A 21,795-nucleotide genomic window follows, 5' to 3' on the forward strand; every position below is an offset into this window, starting at 1 on the left:
CAGGATACTGGATATGTAAATCCTATTTCTCTGCCCCTCAGCAAATGTTACAAGATGTAATCTGCAGTGGTATGATTTCAATAATCAGACTTCCTAATCTTCCCAGCCTATAATTTGGCACCCATGTTATCTTATATCATTGGGCTACACTAGTGTGTCACAGTGTTATGCTTCTACTATGGAACATACTCTGGAGAGTCAGTCAAGTATCCTTAAAACTGAATAAGAAAGAAAACCAATTAAATGACAAGTCTTTTGCAAGCACTTAAGAATGCTTCAGTAATATTGCTTACCTAACAGCTGAAGTTAGCTTAGCTGTGTTATCAGAAAGCATACTTATTGCTCCTTCATCTTCACCTTCTAGTCCCTGGGAAGAAAAATAATTTCAAAAAAAACAACCACCATATATACTTGAAGAACAAAAATATGGTGAAAATCCAGTTGAAATATTGAACTTTATAACAGAAGAACCACAATTCAATTTTACACAGGTTTTGAAGAAAGATAAATCTAGGTCTACTGGTTTATATATTTGTTTCATAGAATTTATATATCACTTAACTGGAAAAATAATTTCAAAGCAGTTCACAAAAATCACAAAAAAGGATTGAAAATACTGAAACATTTTCAAGTCTCTTCTGTGAATGGCTCCCTAAAATATGATTACCAACACAATGGGTGAATGCAGACTTCCAACAAGCCCTCTGCCAGACCTTAAAATTACCTCAAAATATAGAGATATTGTTCACTGCTTTCCTAGTGTTGTTGGCAGCTGTCTGCATCAAAAGATACAGTGTGCCTCCAGGGATGAAGTCAAACCACTGGAGAATACCAGCACCTGCTGGGGGGCTGCAGAGACCAGTAACATGTAACTGCTGCCTCCTGTCTCCTCCAGCACCGAAGGGATTTCTTTGGGGTACAAGCCTGGACAGTGTGTATGGAGGTCCTGGGCTGCCCAGATGAGATGACCCCCCCCCCAGCCCCGCTGATGTGGTCCAAATGAAAGCAGAGCAATACATCTGGCACAAGCTTGGTTGCAGGAGTTGTTTTCCATGCATCTCTTAAAAGTGCAACCTTGTTAGAGGTTTAAACTCCAGTCCTAATAGGGCTGTGTTGCATTGCCTCTCAAATCCTCCCAACTCCCCCTTCCTGTGCATTTACTTCCTGGAAACACCCAGTACATTTCTTGAATGTCAACATTTTAAAGCACTGTATAAATTCCAAGAATAATATTTTAAGTTAGATATGAGCAAATCTTACCATTATACTTTTAAGCCTCTTGACTTCATCTTCCTGAGCTCTGTAAGTTTCTAGCTCTTGCTGAACCGACTCGGCTACCTCTGGGAAAGGGCTAAAGAGATTATGTAGGCACTGTTTAAATTAACACTTTAAATTAACACAGTCTGTAAAAAACCTTGCTTCCATAGGCCTTTATTCACTTTCATTCAGCCCACCAACCCTTCATCGCAAACACACCTGGGGCTGCACACAGTAACTCAGTACCCTTCTCTTTTCTCCTTGTTAAAACTGTTTTTTTTAAACTAACCCTCACTGTCTCTCCATCCCTGCTTTACTCAAACCTCAATTTTCTTCTCAGTGTCCCTCTGCCTAACATCTACCATTGTTTGAGGAGTCCAGCAAGAAGGACACTGAAAATTGGCTGTTTTAAACCTCTTATTCTTCTATTCCTCAGCTGCTTCATGTGAGAGAGATAAACAATATGAAGCCTTCAAACATTTCATAGTAACTTCCCACAATTATGTATTTCACTTCTCGTACCCTGTGTTGTCTTCGACATGACGTTCTAGATTCAATGTAGTAATTTAGAAGATATTTTATTAACAAGCAAATACCAATCTATTATTTGTATTCAAGGAGAGTTGAACGAAAGGAAGTTGGGGTGAAGGTGAAAATGAGTGCAAAGCAAGCCTGAAGAAGAGAGATGTGGCTTTGGAAATGGGGTTAGGAAGGTGAACAGTGACCTCCGTAGTGGCATGAGGTGGGAAGGGGTTTGATGTGGTGGGGAATGGCGGAGAGATTGGTAAGTGGAGTGAGCAGGGGCAAAGCCCCTAGTTAGTAATAGACCTTGAAGCAGAAGTAGTTAATTTAAAATATCCAGCTTACCTTCCTTTATGCTTCTGCCAAAATTTATCAGCTGCAGTTAAATCATATGACTTTTTATTTTTTTTCTTTGGTCTAGCACCTGCTGGGGAATTTTCCATTCCTGAGGACTCTTCCAAAACAACTCTGTTCAAATGAAAATCCTTTAAAGAAAATTATATGGATTAAACATTTTTGCCTGCTGCCCCACAATGGAAAGCAGAATATTCCTAATTCTAAATGGGATTTTAAAAAGGGCAACTGTTGAATGTGATTCTGAATATGCAGAGCAAATGAAATCTCATATTCTTTCTATTAAATATGACATTTTGAACGCTGCCTCAAATTGTGCTAGTTTACTTGTAGTCTACTCTTTGTACAAAAGCTTAAGAATAGATATTATTATTAATATTGGCTTTTTCCATTGGGCAACTGTTGCAACTTCTGAATATTACAAAACATTATTTGGCTATGTTTCTGCAAAACATTCAGACGCTTTTTAATTTGCCTCCTTCCTCTTTTGTTCTGAGAATGCCCAGGCAATCCAAGACAACCTGGGAAATGGGAAGGGTGGGGATGGAAGAAAATATACATTGAAAGTGAGATAAAATAAGGTTCTCTTTTTTCCTTGCTGTGGATTACCCTCTCATCCTCTGAACTGGAGTCTGCATTGTATGAAGAACAGCTTGGAGATGGGATAGAGAAAACAGAGACAAAGGGAGTTCTTTAATTTTGCCCATATCTATCTCCTCTCATTCCTGGAACCATTTCAGGCAACACAAATGAAAGGCACCTCTGGATTATTATTATTATTCAATGCATTTACACCCCACATTTCCTCACACAGTTGGTGTTTGGAGAATTAAAAATGGCATCTCCCGCCTAGAAGCTGCAGCTACCAGTGCAACTCTCTGTAATTGTTTCTTACTTTAAAAAAGATGGCTAAAAGTTAGTAACTGTCCTTACTGTTCTTTTTCTCTGCCTAGCAAAAAGTCAAAATGGAAGAGTCACACATTATATTAAGCACTACACACAACTATAATAAGTATTTCACACTGGCATATGATTGTGTTCAAATAATAGCATAGAATTGTAGAGCTGGAAGGAACACCAAGGGTCATCTAGTTTAACTCCATGCAATGCATAAATCACAACTAAAGCATCTATGGCCATCCAACCTTTGCTTAAAAACCTCCAAGAAAGGAGAGTCCACAACCTCCTGAGGGAGACCGTTCCACTTTCAAACAGCTCTTACTGTCAGAAAGTTTTATCTGTTGTTTAGTCGGAATGGCTCCTAACTTGAAGCCATTGGTTTGAATCTTACTCTCCAGAGCAGGAGAAAACATGCCACTACAGAGAAGGTCCATTCTCATGTTGCCATAGCTTCAGGTAATGTGGTCCTGAGTCATTTAACTCGTTATAGGTCAAAACCAGCACTTTGAATTGGCTCTGGAAACTAAGTGGCAGCCAAACCAGGACTGGCATTATATGCTCAAATAGTCTTGCCCCAGTGAGCAACCTAGAAACCAAATTTGGCTCTTCAATGGCTTTAATTCAACAGCAAATGGAAGGATACTGCAATTTTCCAAGCATTTTCTCCTTATACTGACTGGCATTATTATACTTCAGCTCCATTCATATCTATTTTCCCAACCAAAAATATGGTAAAACTTTTGCATTGGTGTAGGAAGAACAGACTCCAACGCTTCAGGTGGTACGGATGAAATGGGAGAGATGAAGATGTCCCATGGACTACTCAGTTCATAAGAACAGAAAGAGGATCTAACAGACCGATACTGCCATGGGAGGGGTGGGGAGAAAAAGAGAGAAAAGAGTTGGGTAGGAGAGCACCAAGCCTAGTCTTTGCTTTGCTTGACTCCTCTAGTAAAGAACTGAAAGATATTAATATGAATTATGGGGAAATGTCTACCCCACTCAGGAGAAGAAAAATATTTTCTGTACTTTCACAGAACACAACTTTCTGACTCCCAATGAAAAGAGCAATGCAATTCTCCACAGATCAACCTGTTTATAAGCAGCAATGGTACAGTTATTACCTAAACAGATGAATTGCTATAAATATGTAGCTGGAATGGCATTTGGTTCAGCATGCCACAATCTCCCTTGAGTGCATCAGCCAAGAGAAAAATGAACATTGATTTACATAAAGAAGAAAAAACTTATGTAACTTTTTCCCATTACAAAAATAAAAATTCTATAAAAGGGATAAAATGCCCCTAAATAAATTATACTAGCTTTATGAAGTATTAATTCTGAAATTCAACTTGTATGTCAGAAATGTTAGAAAAACATCTATAAACTCTATTTAAAATGTTTCCCAGAAATATGCTTTTAAGAAGTGGTTATTATTTGAATTTCAAAGGTAACTGTATCCTAAAAACAATTTCATATTTCAGAACCCCCACCTGCTTTAAGACATAATATACACTTTCTTGAAAGAGTTTATTTTTATTAAGATATGTGATCAGTATTCTCCATAGGCAAGACTATAATGAGTGTCTGTGCAGATGGAGCGTTGTAATAACATGCTGTTGAATTCCACCCATATTTTATTGTATTACAATTTGAATACCATACAAATCAAAATATTATAAATTAAAAGTAGCAGCAAATATACAATTAAAAATCAATATGAATGTTTAATGTGATGCATATGGCTGTCTTCAATCACAAATGCACAAACATACCATGGACCACCTGAATAAAGCTCGCAGACCACTAGTGGTCCATGGACCACAGTTTGGGAATCTCTGGTTTGGGTTCATAAACAAAAATGAAGGATTTTTCAAAAAGAAAGTTAATATGCCCAGATTGGTAGCATGGGGAGTTGTCAAGTCTTAAAAGACTGATAAATTTATTATGGCATAATTTATGTAAGTGGACTCTAGTCTCCTTCAGATGCATAAAGTTACATGTAGATGTAGAGGCCTAAAATAGTCTAACGGGGCTATATCAGCTCTGGTTAACAGCTATCCATAATTCTTTAGTTTTCTTTTCCTAGTTAAAAAACAGCAACTTATAACCACAAGACTGTCTTGTTATTCTTTGAGTTTCTTAATATGGAACATCTACACCATCTTGTGGTGATGAATAATATTTTAATGTTTAATGTTGATAGTTGTGTTATGAACTGAATAGGAATTATAAAACAGTACTAAATATTATTCTGAAGATATGTGCAAACTTCATGAAACATTCAAACAGTAAACTAAAAGCTTTTGTTACAACAGGTAAAAATGATCCTAAGTATTGGCTATATTTTATTTATTGGCTATATTTTATTTAAATTTCTATACCTCCCTTCCTCTAAGGATCACAGGGCTGTTTACAATATAAAAACTCAAAAACACATAACATAGAAAAAACAGTTTAAAAGACCATAGATTTTTTAATTAGCCAAAGGCCTGGAAAATGAGGAATGGTTCCTATAGATATGTAACAAAGGCACCAGGCGAGCCTTCTAGGAGAGCATTCCACAAATGGGAAGCCACCACTGAAAAGGCCAATTCTTGTGTTACCTCCCCTCCAGACCTCTTGCAGAGGAGGCACACTAAGAAAGGCCTAAGATGATGATTGCAGGTTCGGGTAGGTCCATATGGGGAGAGGAATTATTAAGTTATTGTGGTCCCAAGCCGTTTAAGGCTTTACAGGTCAAAACCAGCACTTTGAGTTGGGCCCGGAAAATTAATTGGCAGCCACTGAAGTCAGGCCAGGATTGGTGTTTTATGCTCAAACTGTCTCGCCCTGGCCGCTGAATTCTGCAGCAGCTGAAGTTTCCGAACCATCTTCAGAAGTAGCCCGACATATGCGTTGCAAAAATCTAACCTAGAGGTTACCAGAGCATAGCCAACAGAAGTTAAGCTATCTCTGTCCAAACAGGGGCACAGCTAGGCTACCAGCCAAAGCTGTTGGAATGCACTCTGGACCACCTAGGCCACCTGAGCCTCAAGCAACAGCAATGGATTGAGACGTATCCACAAGGCACATTCCCTCTTCTTCAGAGATACTGTAACCTCATCGAGTACAGGCCACCTTCCTGTCTGGCCTAAAGGAACCACCCATTAACAGTGCCTCAGTCTTATCCAGATTGAGCTTCAGTTTATTAGCTCTCATCCAGTTTATTAGCTCTCATCTCATCTCACTGTTATTACTGCATCCACTATGCACATCACACAAGTTCAGTAGTCTACAAATATGGTAACCAACGCATATAAAATCCACCTCACCAGAAAGCAAGTACAAAAGCAATGTACTTGTAGAGCAGCAAGTGAAAAACCAATCTCACTGACTACTAGAAATAATGAATGGTTACGAAGTCCAGCCAAAATTTGAGGAATTTGACAGCACAACTGTCATTATGTGACAGTTAGGTAGTAACCAAATTTGTACTACAGCAGACCACAGCCTCAAATTACATTCATCAACAGTTATAATGGGAGGGAAATTATGGTTCAAACTAATAGCTGTTTTGCACATGTAAGGATTTCTGTTTTCCTTTATGTGGAAAGAAATGGGTTTTAGGCAGTTTTAGCAGCCATGTTCTTAAGGCATGGATGGGGAATCTGTGGCTCTATGGATGTTGTTTCTCAAACTCCCATCAGTACTAGCTAGCATAACTGATGGTCAGGGATGATGGGAGTTGTCATCCAATGCAATCTGGAGAAAAACAATTTCCCCATTCCTGTCTTAAGGCAAGCACTGAACCAAAGTTTTACATTATTAAGCTGGTAATAATAATAAACGAAGAATATATAGTCACAAAAAACAAGTTTCTTACCAGTACATCGTGCACTAAGGCTTGGTAGGTCCAAGTATGGTGTAGAGGAGTTGCCAAATCGATGTTTCTGTCAACAAGTACTAAGAGAGGTCTCTGGAAACTAAATAAAAACATTAAGTTAATAACCTGAAACAAACCATCACATATTTGGAATATTTCCGTGGCCAAATTCATAGCCAAACTCTGCAGACTAGTTACGAAATATGAAGCATTTTGCCATCTGATGCTATATAATAATGATGATGATGATGATGATGATGATGATGATGATGATAATAATAATAAATAATAATAATAATAATAATATATTTATACCCTGCCCATCTGGCTGGGTTCCCCCATTTTAAAATCATGTAGAATGTTTTTCTCGCCTTAGGATTTTAAATCCCAATATTGCTAAATCTTCAAGCTAATCAGATGAAAAGCAATGACATGCTGCAAGTCTGCAAAGCACGAATACATATAGGGGTTTAAAAAAGGCTGCTGAAAAATACAAGTAGATGCTGATACCTGAATTGTCCAGCCCCAAGTGTGTCACCTGTGAAAAGGCTGTTTCTGGCATCTCTGAGGTTCTCCCGGAGTTTCTTATCTAGTTTCTGAAAAAGATTTATCAGAGCTTTCATATATCCATAAAGATAGCTAAATATAACAGAATGAACCTGTCGATTTCCCCACAGCCTATATGAGGACGAAGATGAAAATAATGAGAAAATGGTCCATGATGAAATAATGGTAGAGAGATAACCACCTTGAGATGACCTTCTGGAATTGAAAAGGTGGAGTATAAATATCTCAATAATCAAGGAAAGCTGAAAGATCCAAAACTTGAGAATGGAGCATTTTAAACTTACTGTGAATGCTCCTTTTGGGAATGTGAGGGAGACAATGGGCTCAGTAAACACTAACTAAAGATCCACTACCCAGACATAAACAGGGGTGAGGTAATGAAAGTAAAAGCTTAGCAGCCAGCCCTCACATCCTGCCTCCAGTTCCTGCCCTGTTGCCAAATTGTTGCAGACCTTATGGAAGTGAAAACCGGCAGACAAAACTAAAAGGAAATTCAAGAAGAATCGTAATCAGGAGAAGAAGAAAAAACTATGAAAAGGCATGACACAAAGAGGATGTCTGACAGGTTAAAACGTTGGAGAAATTGCCGATATAAAAAGGAGCCAACTGAAAAGGCAAGGTCAAACAGAAAACTGGATGCCACTCAACCACAAGGATTGGTCAGAAGGTCTCATGTGTCCCCCCAAAAGCAGCATTCACATTATTCAATGGTTTGTGCTCTATGAGAGCCCTTCAGTAAACAATGGGATGTGCTCAAGCTACTCATCATAAACCAGGTAACTGTGCTATAAATCTCCAAGACAGAACCATTAGCAGCGTGAGCAGCAAATGCTGCTGAAGTCCTGGTGGAATGAGCTGAGCTGTGATGTTTAAAGGTGAGGAATATGTTGGATCTCATAAGCCACTACAATAGATGTTGAAAGCTTTGCTAAGGTGGAGCAAGACAAACAGGATATAATAAATGCATGTGTCACTATGGTAAAATCAGACATAAGATTTCCTGTACTGTTTCTTTTGCACAGCTAATCTTATTTCTTCTTGTTTTCCCCCCAGAAGGCATCTTGAATGCCCAGGCTGAGATAAACTAACCTATTCCAAGCAAGGCAGGGAAAGGAACTGGAGCCAATATGAGGGGTGGCTGCTAAACTCTTTCATTTTATTATTCCTGCCTGTCTTTGGATGGGACTGAACCCAATGTTTACTGAAGGGCTCCTGCATGCTCATAGAGAAATGTCATTTTCCTATGAACCATCAAAATTTTGTGATATTGGTTACATTAGATGACCCACTTAGCTAACACTTCTTAGCTAACACCACTTAGCTAACATCACTTATTGTGATGACTATGTGAACAGCATAGACACCTATGGTGTCACTGATGACAGACATCAATCCCCTCCACTGAAGACTACCCTTTTATTGCACAGCAATGCTACACCATTCTGCAATCTTTTCTTTTTCATGTGTTACTGTGTTTGAAGGCTGAGTGTTCATACACTCCCTCCAAAACAATTTAGGTTCATCTGGAGGCAGTGGAAGACAGAAGTGCCTGGCGTGCTCTGGTCCATGGGGTCACGAAGAGTCGGACACGACTAAACGACTAAACAACAACAACATTCTGCCTTTATTCTTTCATGGAACTCTTGGAAGTGTACACAGGATTCTGATATTATCTCCCATCCAAATACTAAGGCGATCCAAATCTTTTCATAAGAAAGCTTGATGAAATAACAAAGTCTTAAGTTGGCACCGAAACTCAGTACAGACTGTGCCAGATTGCTTTTTCTATATAAAGAGTGCCACACTACTTTCTGTTGAGGACAGTCTGACATGCCTGAGTGGTATATTGCAAAGATTAGACCAGGTATAAGGAATAAGGTGATCTTTTAAGTACACTACCCCTAGTTCATGTACAAATATACTGTGTTCTCAGTTCATGCCCTTGAGAGGCACCAGATTACATATGGGCCATTTTTTAAAAGGGGACAAACAGGCCTTTCCACTTTACATCACAGCTATCTCCTCCCCTCCCAAGCATTACTGTTCTAAAAATATTCCACTATTGTTGCAAGCTAGCATAAGCTCAGTACTAACCCCACAAACTTATGCACACTTAACTGGAAGCAAGTCCCGCTGAACTGAATAGGCCTTGTGTCTAAGTACACATGAATAGGGTTATGCTGGACCAATAAAGAAGCTCTATTTTACAAAGAACTCAATACAATTTAGACAACACTTTCATATACCACTAGCTTTCCTTCCTAGACTACAGGAGTGCATGTCAGGATGTAATCAAAGACACATAAGACACATGCACCTAGAAGCAAGGGGGCACTGCATACCCAGGCCAGTTAAGAGGCAGCTAGCCAAGAACAACATACAATCCAAGACACGGAAAATAGTCAAAGGTGGTGGAAGACTCAATGATAGAGAAACCACCACATCAACCTAACCTCTGCTTGCTTACCATTAGCAGGAGCTGGTTGAGCAGATTTTCCTGATATGGCCTTTTAAAACTATTCCCTCCCACTGGAACCAATGGGAGGGAAAATAATTACGCCCAGAGTTTGCATACTTCTTAAATTGGGCACAGAGTGCACAAGCCTAAGGCTGGTTTATGTAGCACTAAACCATAGCTTGATGCTATGTCCAAACCCAGAAATTCTACTGCACATGTCTTCCTAAGAATTGCAGTGGATAAAAACATTCTTAGATTGTGTCTGTTTAGCTTGGTACACACAAGTGGAGTTACCATGACAATGTAAAGTTACACTGACCGTTCTGTCTCCTCTGTGATATAGCTCGGTAAAAACAATTGTCTGTCTGCTGTTCGGCTTTCAGTTAAACAGTGATTCTCCCTTCATAATGCCTGTCATACATATTTCAAAAAATAATTCAGTTGGAATATTTCACAACTCACCACTGCCACCATTTCTGCTGCTGTTCCTCTTGAACATCGGATTATTGGAATAGCTCCTATTAAAAAATAAAAATTTATTTTGGGGAAAATGCTGTTATAAAGTCTACCACGTTTCTTTTAGGATAAATGGCTTTTATATTGCCTGCTACCAAGTTAGTTTTATTAAATAAATATGGGTTAATAATATTTAAACAAAGCTTATGAAAACTTTTTAAAGTGCTCAGAAATTCCCTTATTCAGAGGGAATTTTTACTTTATATCTTCTTTATATCTTTATATCTACGTTATATCTTCCAGGAGATTTAAGTAATTGAATTGTTTGAAACCACATTCTGAAACATCACAGCTTGAGTGACAGATTATCACTGTCATAACAGCACATGCAAACTTAAATAGGGAAGCTTTTCCTGAATAATTCTTAATTTTTAATCTTTAGCCAGATACAGATGGGTAAATTGTAAGCTCTGAGTTCAAACAATTCATATATCAAGAACATCTAATATCTATCAATATCTTTAATTCCTACAAATTATTAAATGTTCAAAGAGAATAACATGAAATCATATCATACTGTTGCTGTCCTCGGTCTAGGACTCTCTTTTCTGACAACATTTACAGAAGAAGTCCTTATTTTACAAAGTCCAAGCCAGTGCAGAAATGGGGTTGTATCCAATGAACTGTTCCACCAACGCATGGACTTCCACTTCTCACAAACCCTCTCAAATCTGTTCTCCCAAGTCTCTGTAGCAGATTCAGGGAGGTGTGCAGGGAGAGGAGCAGTGGGACAGGAAGAACCTTTTCTCAATTACTTTGCTATACAACACCCATAGGGTTGGATCCACAAAATCCAAGTGGAAGTGGGTGGGCAGAATATGATTTCTCCATAGCAGCTCCCAAAAGCCTCTCCAGAGGTCTGGAGGATACTGCTGAATGCGGCAGGAAGCTGAGGGCAAAGGGGAGGTCCCTGAAAATGTGAAAATTTCTGCATGAGCAAATTCACTTAACGATTGATCTGTACAATTCCTATGCTTTCTTCTCCTCTCTTCCAGCTGAATTCACCCTCACTTCATGTTTCACCACTATTCATGGTGCAAAATAGTATGTGTGCCAATGTTAATTCCAAGCATGATGAACCAGCTTCAAATTCTTTTTTGAAACTCTGCTTTATAAAAGCATTTGAAGCTGGTTTGCAAACTCTAGGAATTGGTAACCATGAATAGAGCTCAATTCAGTAAAACAATTCAGGGCACTGGGCATTTTTGAGGAAGAGGTGGCTCGCTTTATCCTAACCACCTCCTTCGAATTACATATGACCTAATGTAGAGGGAGTTTCACAGCATTCCTTACAGAGGTATGATATTCAAGAAACCAACACACTTACCAAGTGTAACAAAAAAACAGAAAAGGCTGTCTACAATTGTATCCATTACAGTCTCCATTTCCGTGTCTGTTATATCTGGTCTGTTGATGGCTGCAATACCAAAAGGGAGAGGAGTGAAAAAATCAGATTACAGTGGTACCTCGGGTTAAGTACTTAATTTGTTCCGGAGGTCTGTTCTTAACCCGAAACTGTTCTTAACCTGAAGCACCACTTTAGCTAATGGGGCCTCCTGCTGCTGCCGCGCTGCTGGAGCCTGTTTTCTGTTCTTATCCTGAGGCAAAGTTCTTAACCTGAAGCACTATTTCTGGGTTAGAACTGTAACCTGAAGCGTATGTAACCCAAGGTATACCACTGTACTGTATAAATTAAGCCTATGTGTCATTCACTCTAGATTAAAAGCTGAAAATTCTAGCAGACCAAAACAATCTTAAAATTCCAGGGTGTATCCAATGCTGTCTGTTGTGTGAGAGGTTATCACCTTAATCTCTTCCCCCTGCAACCTTGCGTGCACCCTCAAAATTTGCCCCAAAGGGATGAAGGAGAGGAAGCAAATTTGGGGGGCACGTAGGAGGCTGCAGGGGTGATGAGAGGAAGCAGCAACCTTGTCGCATGAGCAGCAGTCTGATTGCATGTTGGATTCTACCCTCCATTTATGTTTCTTGCCTGATAGTAAAGATATACATCCTGGGTCTATGACACAAAAATAAGTTACTCGGTCTAAACAGCAGAAAGCACTTTATGTGCTTACTTTCATAAACTTCAATAATCCATTACAGCTCAATAATAAATGTAGGCAAGTAATCAAGGCGAATAATGGAAAATGAAATCAGTAGCAAAACTCCACACCGTCACCAGCATTAGAATGTCTGCATGCACATACAAAATTACATTATACACCATTATGTTCTCTTAAAATGCTAGACACTTAACAAAATAACTGTTTTAGAATAATCCACCTACCACGATACGAAACAAGCTCCTTGTTTTGATTGCATAATAAAAACATATCATCTTCCAAAGTAATGAAGTTGAGATATTGGTCAAAAACCTATACATCAAAACAAAGGGATCGTTAGTAAGAATAACATGTAAATGATTAGTTTATATTAAATCAGTAATATATCAAAACATTATTTTTATTTAAGGAATAACAAGGGCTTATATGCAATAGCAGTATTATCTTTGCAAAATAGTTCCAACCTGCACAAATTGAAATACCCAATTGTGCGAACTCCCAACTTAAGAACCCCACACTTCAAAAAACTTGTTGAATCAGTTTTGAAAGTAACAGGTACTCCAATATGAATGCTTGGAGTAATGTACTTTACCTTAGCTACTTGTGCTACTGCACTGGCACCCAGAGCAGCATTTGCAATATCTTCCAGTTTACTTCTTGAAATGGCAGAAATAAAATTTAAATAATAATATTCGTAAAGCTGGTTTCTAAGATCCTGAAAGAAAAAATGAATGTTAAAAACACCAGAATTTTTTGATAAAAAGTATACTTTAAACATGAAATCCTTTACTATACAGTAGTGCTTCTAAAATTTAATCTCCTATAAGGCAGCATAACCCATGCCAATAACAGACAATAGACCCATTTAATATTATCCAAGTATCCACACTTCAAACCAAAAATGAACAGAATATGCCATTTCTTTATTTAGCCTGTTTTGACCCCAGTAAGAAGCTTTTCTGCTGAGCTCATTTGGGTAAATTTTGAATATATTGATTAGTTCATTTTTCTGCACATTGTGTTATTGCATCTGTCCTGGATTAGATCTATTGAGAAGAACAAAGTCTGAGATTTGAGTTTAAAAGCCTCTGCAGTGTCTGCATGTGTCCTGCAGGTGTCAGCAGTGTTAAATTGATATGCCGGACATTCATTCACTAAAAACTGCAATCCTAAATTGCACCAATACAAAGGTTGTGGCCTGCCCTGTATGGGCTTTGATGGGAGAAAAAATTAATGTATGCAACCTGATTATATATAATTCCACTAATGCCATCTGTTGCCTCAGCTTGTATAATATACATTAAATCTACAGGAATGGGGCATAATGAATCATTTTCATGGGCATGGTTCCAGAAATCACTCCAAGAGATATCTCAGATTATGAAATGTTACATTCAAATCACCTGAAAACCTTAATCAAATTAAGAATGTTGCAACAATTTTGGCTCACGGTCTTTACAAAAGGTGAAAATCATATTGTCATAATGCTCAGAGGTTGGGGTAAAAGAGAATGAAAGATTTTTCCCCATGTGAAAAGGAGATTTGAGTTACACCTGATATTCACTGCTATATCAATTTCTGGATTTTAAGAAAAAGTTAAGCAAACCAGCCAGTGTTACAAACTGAGATCTGAAAGCTAGGAGCTAAATGCACCTTAAACCTAGGTTATGGGTGCAATAACGGAATGTCTAGGCACACTTTTTTATAACAAGAATACAAAGCTGAAAATGAATGAACTGCAGCTAAAATATTATGCTCATTTTTCACATGATCTGGTCCTTCCCCTGCCCACCCCCCTAATATTCTTAAGAGGGTCTCTTGTCCAGTCTTCAGAGAGTAGCTGGAAGTGGGGAGGCAGAAAAAGGTCTTCCTTTCCTTCCACTCTGCAGTTTGAAATCTTAGGCACAGTACTGCGCCCAGAGCTCAGAAGCTGCTCATGCTAATGAAATTCCCTGTTGCAAAATGCGCCTAGAACAATAGGAGCTTCGAACACTTGACACCTGATATATTCGTAGACACTAGCACAGGTAGTAGATAGACTTTAAAACTGCAAGGAAAGTAGTGAATAATCATACAACATGTTTGCAGGGGCTACAGCAGTAGCAAGCTGTCTCTCCTAACTGCCAACGACACTTAAGAACCTCTCAGATCCATAGCATAACCACTGTAAGTAGTAAGAGTATTTTCTAAGCAGTTGGCTCATCACTGGATTTGCTGATGTGGAGTACATGCTGCAAACAATGAAGTCACAGCCCTAACATCTATGCAGCTGAAGCATAAACACTACCTTTTATCTGGCAGTAAAACAAAGTCCAGTTTCTTGTGTTACAACATGAATTTTTAAACTCTTACAAGGGACATTAAGCACGTCACACTACCTGGCACAGCCTGTCAATATTTTCCTCTGTTGGCATTACAAAATATATTGCTGGAACGTCTGGAATAGAATCTCGATCGGAGTGCAGAAGACTGGAAATAAAAGAACAAGCTTCATTTGTGAACTGTTCTACTCTTTCTTGAAACAAATGGAACAACAACAAAAAGCCCTAGAAACAAAAAAGGCTTCAACAGCTTCAATCCTATGCACACTTGCTTAAGGCAGAGCTTGACCGTGCAATCAGCCTTCTTCCAAGTAATCATCTATTGGATTGGGCACACGGCACTTTCTACATAATTTGCTGATGCAGAAGTAATGCTAGTTTTTCTTTAATTGCAGTTTAACTGAAAGCCTGCCCAAGGAAGGTGTATTCCTTTCTCTCCTGTTCCCTTAACTATAGTTAAACAGTTTGTTGACCACACATCATGAATTGCAATCAAGGTTAACCACGGCATCTCAGTGTACCCATTCATAGCTTATATGATTAGTCTGAAAAAAGGAAAAGGAGCTGAAAAGGTAGATTGCATAGACTTAAGTATAATGAAAATATGTTTTTCAGATATGCTCTTACTGTATGCCCAGTAACTTGCAAAATTAAAACTGCTTTCAGCCTTCTCTTAATTTTGTAATCAATGTAATGGATTTATGTACTGTTTTAGGTAAAGACTGGCATACTTAGACATGCCAGAGCTTCAGTCTGCTCTTTACAAGAGAGAATACATCACTGTAAGCATAACTAGCATCCTTCAGCTTCCCATTATTGACCAGTTACCCAGCTGGTGGTTTAACATGCAACCTTATCCTCCTCACCATAAAAAAACCACGTTTTTTCAAACAACGTATAAAGTAACACAACCGCAAAACGTATACATATAGATACATACAGATGTAAAGTAATGCCCATGTCTCTTAATTCTTTCACTGACAATAATGGAGATATTATATCTTGGCCAAATCTGTCATAAATGAGAACCTGCAACACAAAAATACCTATTAGCATAATTCCAGTAAGGAACTTGACATATTTAGGGGAGAGGATAGGACTCTTTTGAGGTCAACCAATCAGAGAGGAAGAAGAATGCTATGGTCAGGTTTTATTAGTTGCATACACACTAAGCAAACTAGAAAGCAATGTCAGTGCATGGATCACCATTCACTTCAGTGGGGCCTGAGCAGAGGTTGTGCAGCAGCTTTATGTCCATGAGCTTGTAATTATTTAACAGATAAAGGGGTCTTAAGCAACATTTCATATTTGAAGGAGTCAGTCACATTCTCATATGCTTTGAAGTAAATACAGTGGTACCTCGGGTTAAATACGCTTCAGGTTACATACGCTTCAGGTTCCGCTAACCCAGAAATAGTACCTCGGGTTAAGATCTTTGATTCAGGATGAGAACAGAAATCGTGCTCCGGCGGCGCAGTGGCAGCGGGAGCCCCCATTAGCTAAAGTGGTGCTTCAGGTTAAGAACAGTTTCAGGTTAAGAACGGACCTCCGGAACGAATTAGGTATGTAACCAGAGGTACCACTGTAATTTCCTTTAAAACAAATTATTATTTAAAAAATATGAAAACAACAGGAAAGCATTAAACAATTTTGTTTGACATTGCAATTTTTTTAAAAAAAAATAAGGGCAGCCTGTCATACAAAACCAAGAGAGAATATTTGGACATAATAACTAACCATGATTTATTGCGAAGGGAATAATTGTAGATGAACCATTGGCTAAAATACTTTTCCTGCTCCCTCCAGTGCAGTTGAATTAAGGTTTTTCCATGTTTTTTATTAAACACAGTTTAGTTTCTAAATCAATCAATCAATCTCAATGTTATGTCTCAAGCTTCAACTGTACAGTGGTACCTCTAGATACAAACTTAATTCATTCCGGAGGTCCATTCTTAACCTGAAACTGTTCTTAACTAGAGGAGTGCTTTCACTAATGGGGCCTCTTGCTGCCGCTGCACTGCCGGGCACCCAATTTCCATTGTTATCCTGGGGCAAAGTTCTCAACTCGAGGTAACTCTTCCATGTTAGCGGAGTTTGTAACCTGAAGCGTTTGTAACAGGAGGTACCACTGTATTTAATGTTGTTTGTCAAAACCAGGCAGCTTCATAATATATGGCTTGTTTCAAGCTAATCAGAGTTAAGATTAACTGGAGTTTCTCAGGGTCACACAACACAGCAAGCCTCAAACAAATGAAAGAAAGGAAAAGCTTCAGAGCTCCTCATTGCAGCCATGCCAGAGAAGGAGGGAATGGGGCAGTGTGCATCTGATGCTCACCTAGCTAGTTCCTGTCAGAATTAAAAAAGTGTTTTATGATAACATCTGGACTTAAAAACCAACTGGAAAAGGTAACATGCACAATAAAGGCTGAAATGGTTCTATCATGCAACATTAAAACACAGTCACAAACAATGTTTCTTAAACCATTAGTACAGTTTCCTCAATAAAATCCATCACCAGTGTCAAATACACTACCAAAGTAATTACTTCTATCTACTCAGCTATGTTTACTTTCAGAGCTCTTCTTTATGCAGCTGAAGAGTCGGACACGACTAAACAACAATATAATTAAAACACTTTCATTTTCATTATCAGCAATTGGTCCAAGTCAACAACCTATTTCGTAAAGCTATAAAATGTCATTTTCAAGAACAAGGCAAATAAGTTAATTTGAAACTAGAAATGATTACCATGGATGTAAAATTGGCATATAGTTTGACTTACTTTCCATACTGGTTCACCCGTACTGTTTTTAACAGGTGGCACATTGAAATTCAACATACGTTTTAGAGCCACTGAAAATGAGAGAAAAGAGGATTTTGAATAGTTTTGAAAACGTATGACTAACCACATAAAATCTATTGAGAACCTTTTCAAAATATTGCAATCTGACTATATGTTATTTAGAAATAAACAATGTTAGAGTTTATTTATTTGAGATTATTGTAGTCAAGCAGTATATAAATTGTTAAAATAAAATAAATAAAGAGGCCATGGCTACTGTCTTATTTAAATTAATAACAACATTTGTCAAGATGTGTGGATATTGTAGCAACTGAAGAGACAAGAACCTAAGAGCAGAAACCTGGTATTGTAAAATAACAGTGTGTTTCTATTGTACTTCCTATGTACCAAAGCCTTCTTATACTCAGAGACATAAGTATGATGAAAATTGATGTGAAAGTCATATTAGATATTCCCAAGGCTCTGCCCTGAGACTAAAACTTTTAAAATGATCCATGAACAAACGCATGAATGGGAACAAAATGGCAAAGGAGATTCAGCAGAAAGTGTAAAGTGTTGCACACAAGGGCACTGAATTTACATATATGCTGTCAAGTCCAAACTGGTAGTGACTTCTCAATATCTCCGACATAAGAAGATGTTCTGGACCACAAGTTCAACCAGTGCTGATTGCGGCTAATGGGAACTAGTCCAAAAACAACTGGAGGACACCAGGTGGAGAAACTCTGACTTGAAGGGCTGTGCTTCAGTTTGGAGTAGTAACACCAGCCATTACATACACAGCCATTACATTACATTAAAGGTAAAGGTACCCCTGCCCGTACGGGCCAGTCTTGCCAGATTCTAGGGTTGTGCGCTCATCTCACCCTATAGGCCGGGAGCCAGCGCTGTCCGCAGACACTTCTGGGTCACGTGGCTAGCGTGACAAAGCTGCATCTGGCGAGCCAGCGCAGCACACGGAACGCCGTTTACCTTCCCGCTGGTAAGCGGTCCCTATTTATCTACTTGCACCCGGGGGTGCTTTCGAACTGCTAGGTTGGCAGGCGCTGGGACCGAACAACGGGAGCGCACCCCGCCGCGTGGATTTGAACCGCCGACCATGCGATCAGCAAGTTCTAGGCACTGAGGTTTTACCCACAGCGCCACCCGCGTCCCTTACATTACATTACATACACAGAAAAACACCCAGCCTAAAACCATCACGATCGCATAGATGACATGTTCAGAACTCCTCGGAGCACAGCTTGAAAAGATGAAAACAATGCTGACTCTGATAAACCTTGTATTTTCCTTTGAGGATGATGCGTGTAAGGTACTAAAGGGGCATTTCTTGGGGATCATTTGTTCTTGTATCTTCTAACAATGCCTTGCAAATTGCTTAACGCGGGTAGGCGGATGATGCAAAGGCTGCTTTTAACAACTAATAGCATGACTCCACTTTAAGTTTAAGGGCTCCTTTGGAATAACTGTAATGTCTATGAAACTGTGACAGCAGTCTCTTTGTGGACATGACGGGGTGGGGTAGATTCCCCCCCCCCCTTTTTGTACCAACTTAAAACTCCGTAGTGGTCTATGAAGTACCTACTGCCCTAGAATCCCAAAGTGTTGTTGCTGTTCTTATAAAACCCGAGGGTTGGAGGCAGCGAAAGAAGAAACACAGCCGCGCCAGGAAACTAAGAGCAGGATGCGGGGTCAATACAGGGAACCCTCTCGGCGCCTTGGCCGCCACAGGGCAACCCTCCCCCCCAAAGTAGGGCAGGGCTCCGCTCCTCCAGAAGCGGGTCGGCCAGCCAAAGAGAGCCCTCTTCGCGTGGGTTTTAAAGGAAGAGGCCCCGCAGAGGATGCAGGAAGGAGCAGGCCGCGCGTATCCTCCGTGAGGTAACAAAGACGCCGCGAAACCCTCCCGCCGAGGCAGCGGCGGCCCTGCCGCACCCCGCGGGCTCCCGTGCAGCAGAGGGCCGGCGCCCCTTCGAGCCTGTCCCCGAGAGAAAAGCGGGGAACTCACCCGTCTGCTTCTCCCGGATGCTGGCCGCCATCTTTTCTGCCACTCAGGCCGGCTCCGCCCCCGTCGCCGCTACAGCAGCCGGCAGACGTGGCGCCCCGGCGAGGCGGCCCCTACTGCTGCTGCTGCGAGCGACCTGAGGCGCGGCGGGCGGAGCCTCCTTGCCCGGCGTCTCCTCTGGCTCCTCGTATATCCCAGCCGCCGGCGCCGCAACTGGGGCTTCTCGGTTATCTTCGGGGATGGTTGGAAGAGGAGAGGGCGGCGGTTTCCCCCTTCTGCTTCTTCCCACCGCCGGCTCTTCTCCCACTGAGGCGCTCGCGGCCCTCGCGCGGGACGGGGTTGGCGGTGCCGGATGGGGCGGTTCTGAGGTGAATTGGCAGTGAGGAGCCAAAATATAGGGAAGAGGGAGAAAACGCCACGCACAAAAGTTGCTGCCTAGGGGCCGGTAGCTTCCTACGCTTGAAACAGCTGTTAGAAAATATACAGGGTTTCATGGGGAAGGGCTGGGCAGCATCCTAGATCTGACCACCATGTACCCCCCCCAAAAACCCCCTTTTCTGTCTCTCTAGTAAAAGACTCGCATAAGATCATAATAATATTCTCAAGGCTGCAATCCTAGCCCCACTTACCTGCTAGTAAAACCTCCTTAGATTCTGCTGGATTTACTTCTCAGTAGACGTGGGTAGCCTTGCTTCCTAAATTATGATTTACCTCCAGCTACCACTGGTTTTATTATTCTTTTGTGATGGCTTTTGTTGTTGCTAAACCCAATAGTCACACAGAACCTCTGTCTTCAGAAGTACCAAATATTAGCGGAAAGAGAAGAAAGCCATTGTAGGAGTAAGAATCTGGCTGACATTAAGCCATATGCAGAGTAGACCCACTGAAATGAATGGAAACATGATTTCAGTGGGTTTGAGTATGGCTTAATTGGATATGGCATTGTATTTATATTATTTTGCCATATACTCTTTATCTTATTCAGGGCTTGTATTCCTAACTGGATAGTCCAAGTTTGGCCTAAAGTCACAGTTCTCCAGGTTAGCTAGTCAGAGAGGTTTACAAAGTGCTAGAAGTTGACATTTGGTCCTGTACACAAGCACTGTTGTTATTTAGGGAAGCTTTTTAATGTTGAATGTTTTACTGTTTTTTATATATGATGGAAGCCACCCAGAGTTGCTGGGGCAGCCCAGTCAGATGGTCAGGGTACAAAATAAAGTAATAATAATAATAATTTAGTCTACCACAGCAATTCATACACAAACCCACAAAAAGAACTGCTTTGGTGTGTCCCCCGCCCCATTAATTGGCCACTGTTGGGAGACAGATGGAGGAATGTGACTCTGTTGATTCTTCTTGATCTCTCAGCAGCTTTCAGTACCATCCACCATGGTATCCTAGAATACCAATTGTGTTGGAAGCATACAGGCAGCCAGTGTGGTTCTAGATCCAATTCAATGTGCTGCTTTTGACCTATAAAACTCTATGGCTCAGAACCCCAGTATATTCTGGCATGTCTATCCCAAACATACCTGCATCCTTCTCCAGAGCCCATCCCCCTCTTTGGGGATGCTTGGAGGGTGGTAACAAGGAAGAGGAGCTTTTCAGTTGTGGTTTCATTGGTTTAATGCCTTTTGCAGTGAAGTCGACCTGGCATCTTTGTTTCAGCACCAGACTTATCTCCTCCACCCAGCTTTTGATGGATTACAAATGGATGTTTTGCTACTGCTGTGCCGGCGATTTCCTGTAGCTGTTATAGGGATTGTTACATTTTTGTGGCATAAAGTATTACTATTTGTTTTTAATGTGTGATAAGTCACTTGACTGGATGTGGGTGGCACTGTGGGTTAAACCACAGAGCCTCGGACTTGCTGATCAGAAGGTTGGCGGTTCGAATCCCCGCGACGGGGTGAGCTGCCGTTGCTCTGTCCCTGCTCCTGCCAACCTAGCAGTTCAAAAGCACGTCAAAGTTCAAGTAGATAATTAGGTACCGCTCTGGCGGGAAGGTAAATGGCGGTTCCGTGCGCTGCTCTGGTTCGCCAGAAGTGGCTTAGTCATGCTGGCCACATGACCTGGAAGCTGTACACTGGCTCCCCCGGCCAATAAAGCGAGATGAGCACCGCAACCCCAGAGTCGGTCATGACTGGACCTAATGGTCAGGGGTCCC

General features: G+C 40.4%; 1 protein-coding gene and 1 long non-coding RNA gene across 3 annotated transcripts in view; one reads left to right on the forward strand and one right to left on the reverse strand.

Moving 5' to 3' along the window:
- Positions 1-19,918, reverse strand: part of SCFD1 (sec1 family domain containing 1) — a 39,691-nt gene extending 19,773 nt beyond the window's left edge. Inside the window, exons 1-13 of one of the 2 annotated variants that reach the window (XM_053381074.1) lie at positions 19,632-19,916; positions 17,606-17,676; positions 15,764-15,852; positions 14,881-14,971; positions 13,095-13,217; positions 12,727-12,814; positions 11,767-11,856; positions 10,386-10,441; positions 7,409-7,494; positions 6,899-6,998; positions 2,125-2,264; positions 1,261-1,351; positions 294-367 (exon numbers count right to left, since the gene is read on the reverse strand). In XM_053381074.1, coding sequence (XP_053237049.1) covers positions 294-367; positions 1,261-1,351; positions 2,125-2,264; positions 6,899-6,998; positions 7,409-7,494; positions 10,386-10,441; positions 11,767-11,856; positions 12,727-12,814; positions 13,095-13,217; positions 14,881-14,971; positions 15,764-15,852; positions 17,606-17,676; positions 19,632-19,662 — 1,130 coding nt within the window. In that variant the 5' untranslated portion in view covers positions 19,663-19,916. Of the gene's footprint in view, positions 1-293; positions 368-1,260; positions 1,352-2,124; positions 2,265-6,898; positions 6,999-7,408; positions 7,495-10,385; positions 10,442-11,766; positions 11,857-12,726; positions 12,815-13,094; positions 13,218-14,880; positions 14,972-15,763; positions 15,853-17,605; positions 17,677-19,631 lie in introns of both variants that reach the window. The other variant, XM_053381084.1, reaches the window with a different exon arrangement.
- On the forward strand, positions 19,164-21,433 carry LOC128410225 (uncharacterized). The gene is made up of 2 exons (XR_008329423.1): positions 19,164-19,504; positions 21,269-21,433. It is a non-coding gene; the product is annotated as an uncharacterized LOC128410225 (long non-coding RNA).
- The last annotated feature ends 362 nt before the right edge of the window (positions 21,434-21,795 follow it).

Source organism: Podarcis raffonei, chromosome 1, assembly GCF_027172205.1.
Source record: "Podarcis raffonei isolate rPodRaf1 chromosome 1, rPodRaf1.pri, whole genome shotgun sequence".
Classification (NCBI taxonomy): Eukaryota; Metazoa; Chordata; class Lepidosauria; order Squamata; family Lacertidae; genus Podarcis; species Podarcis raffonei.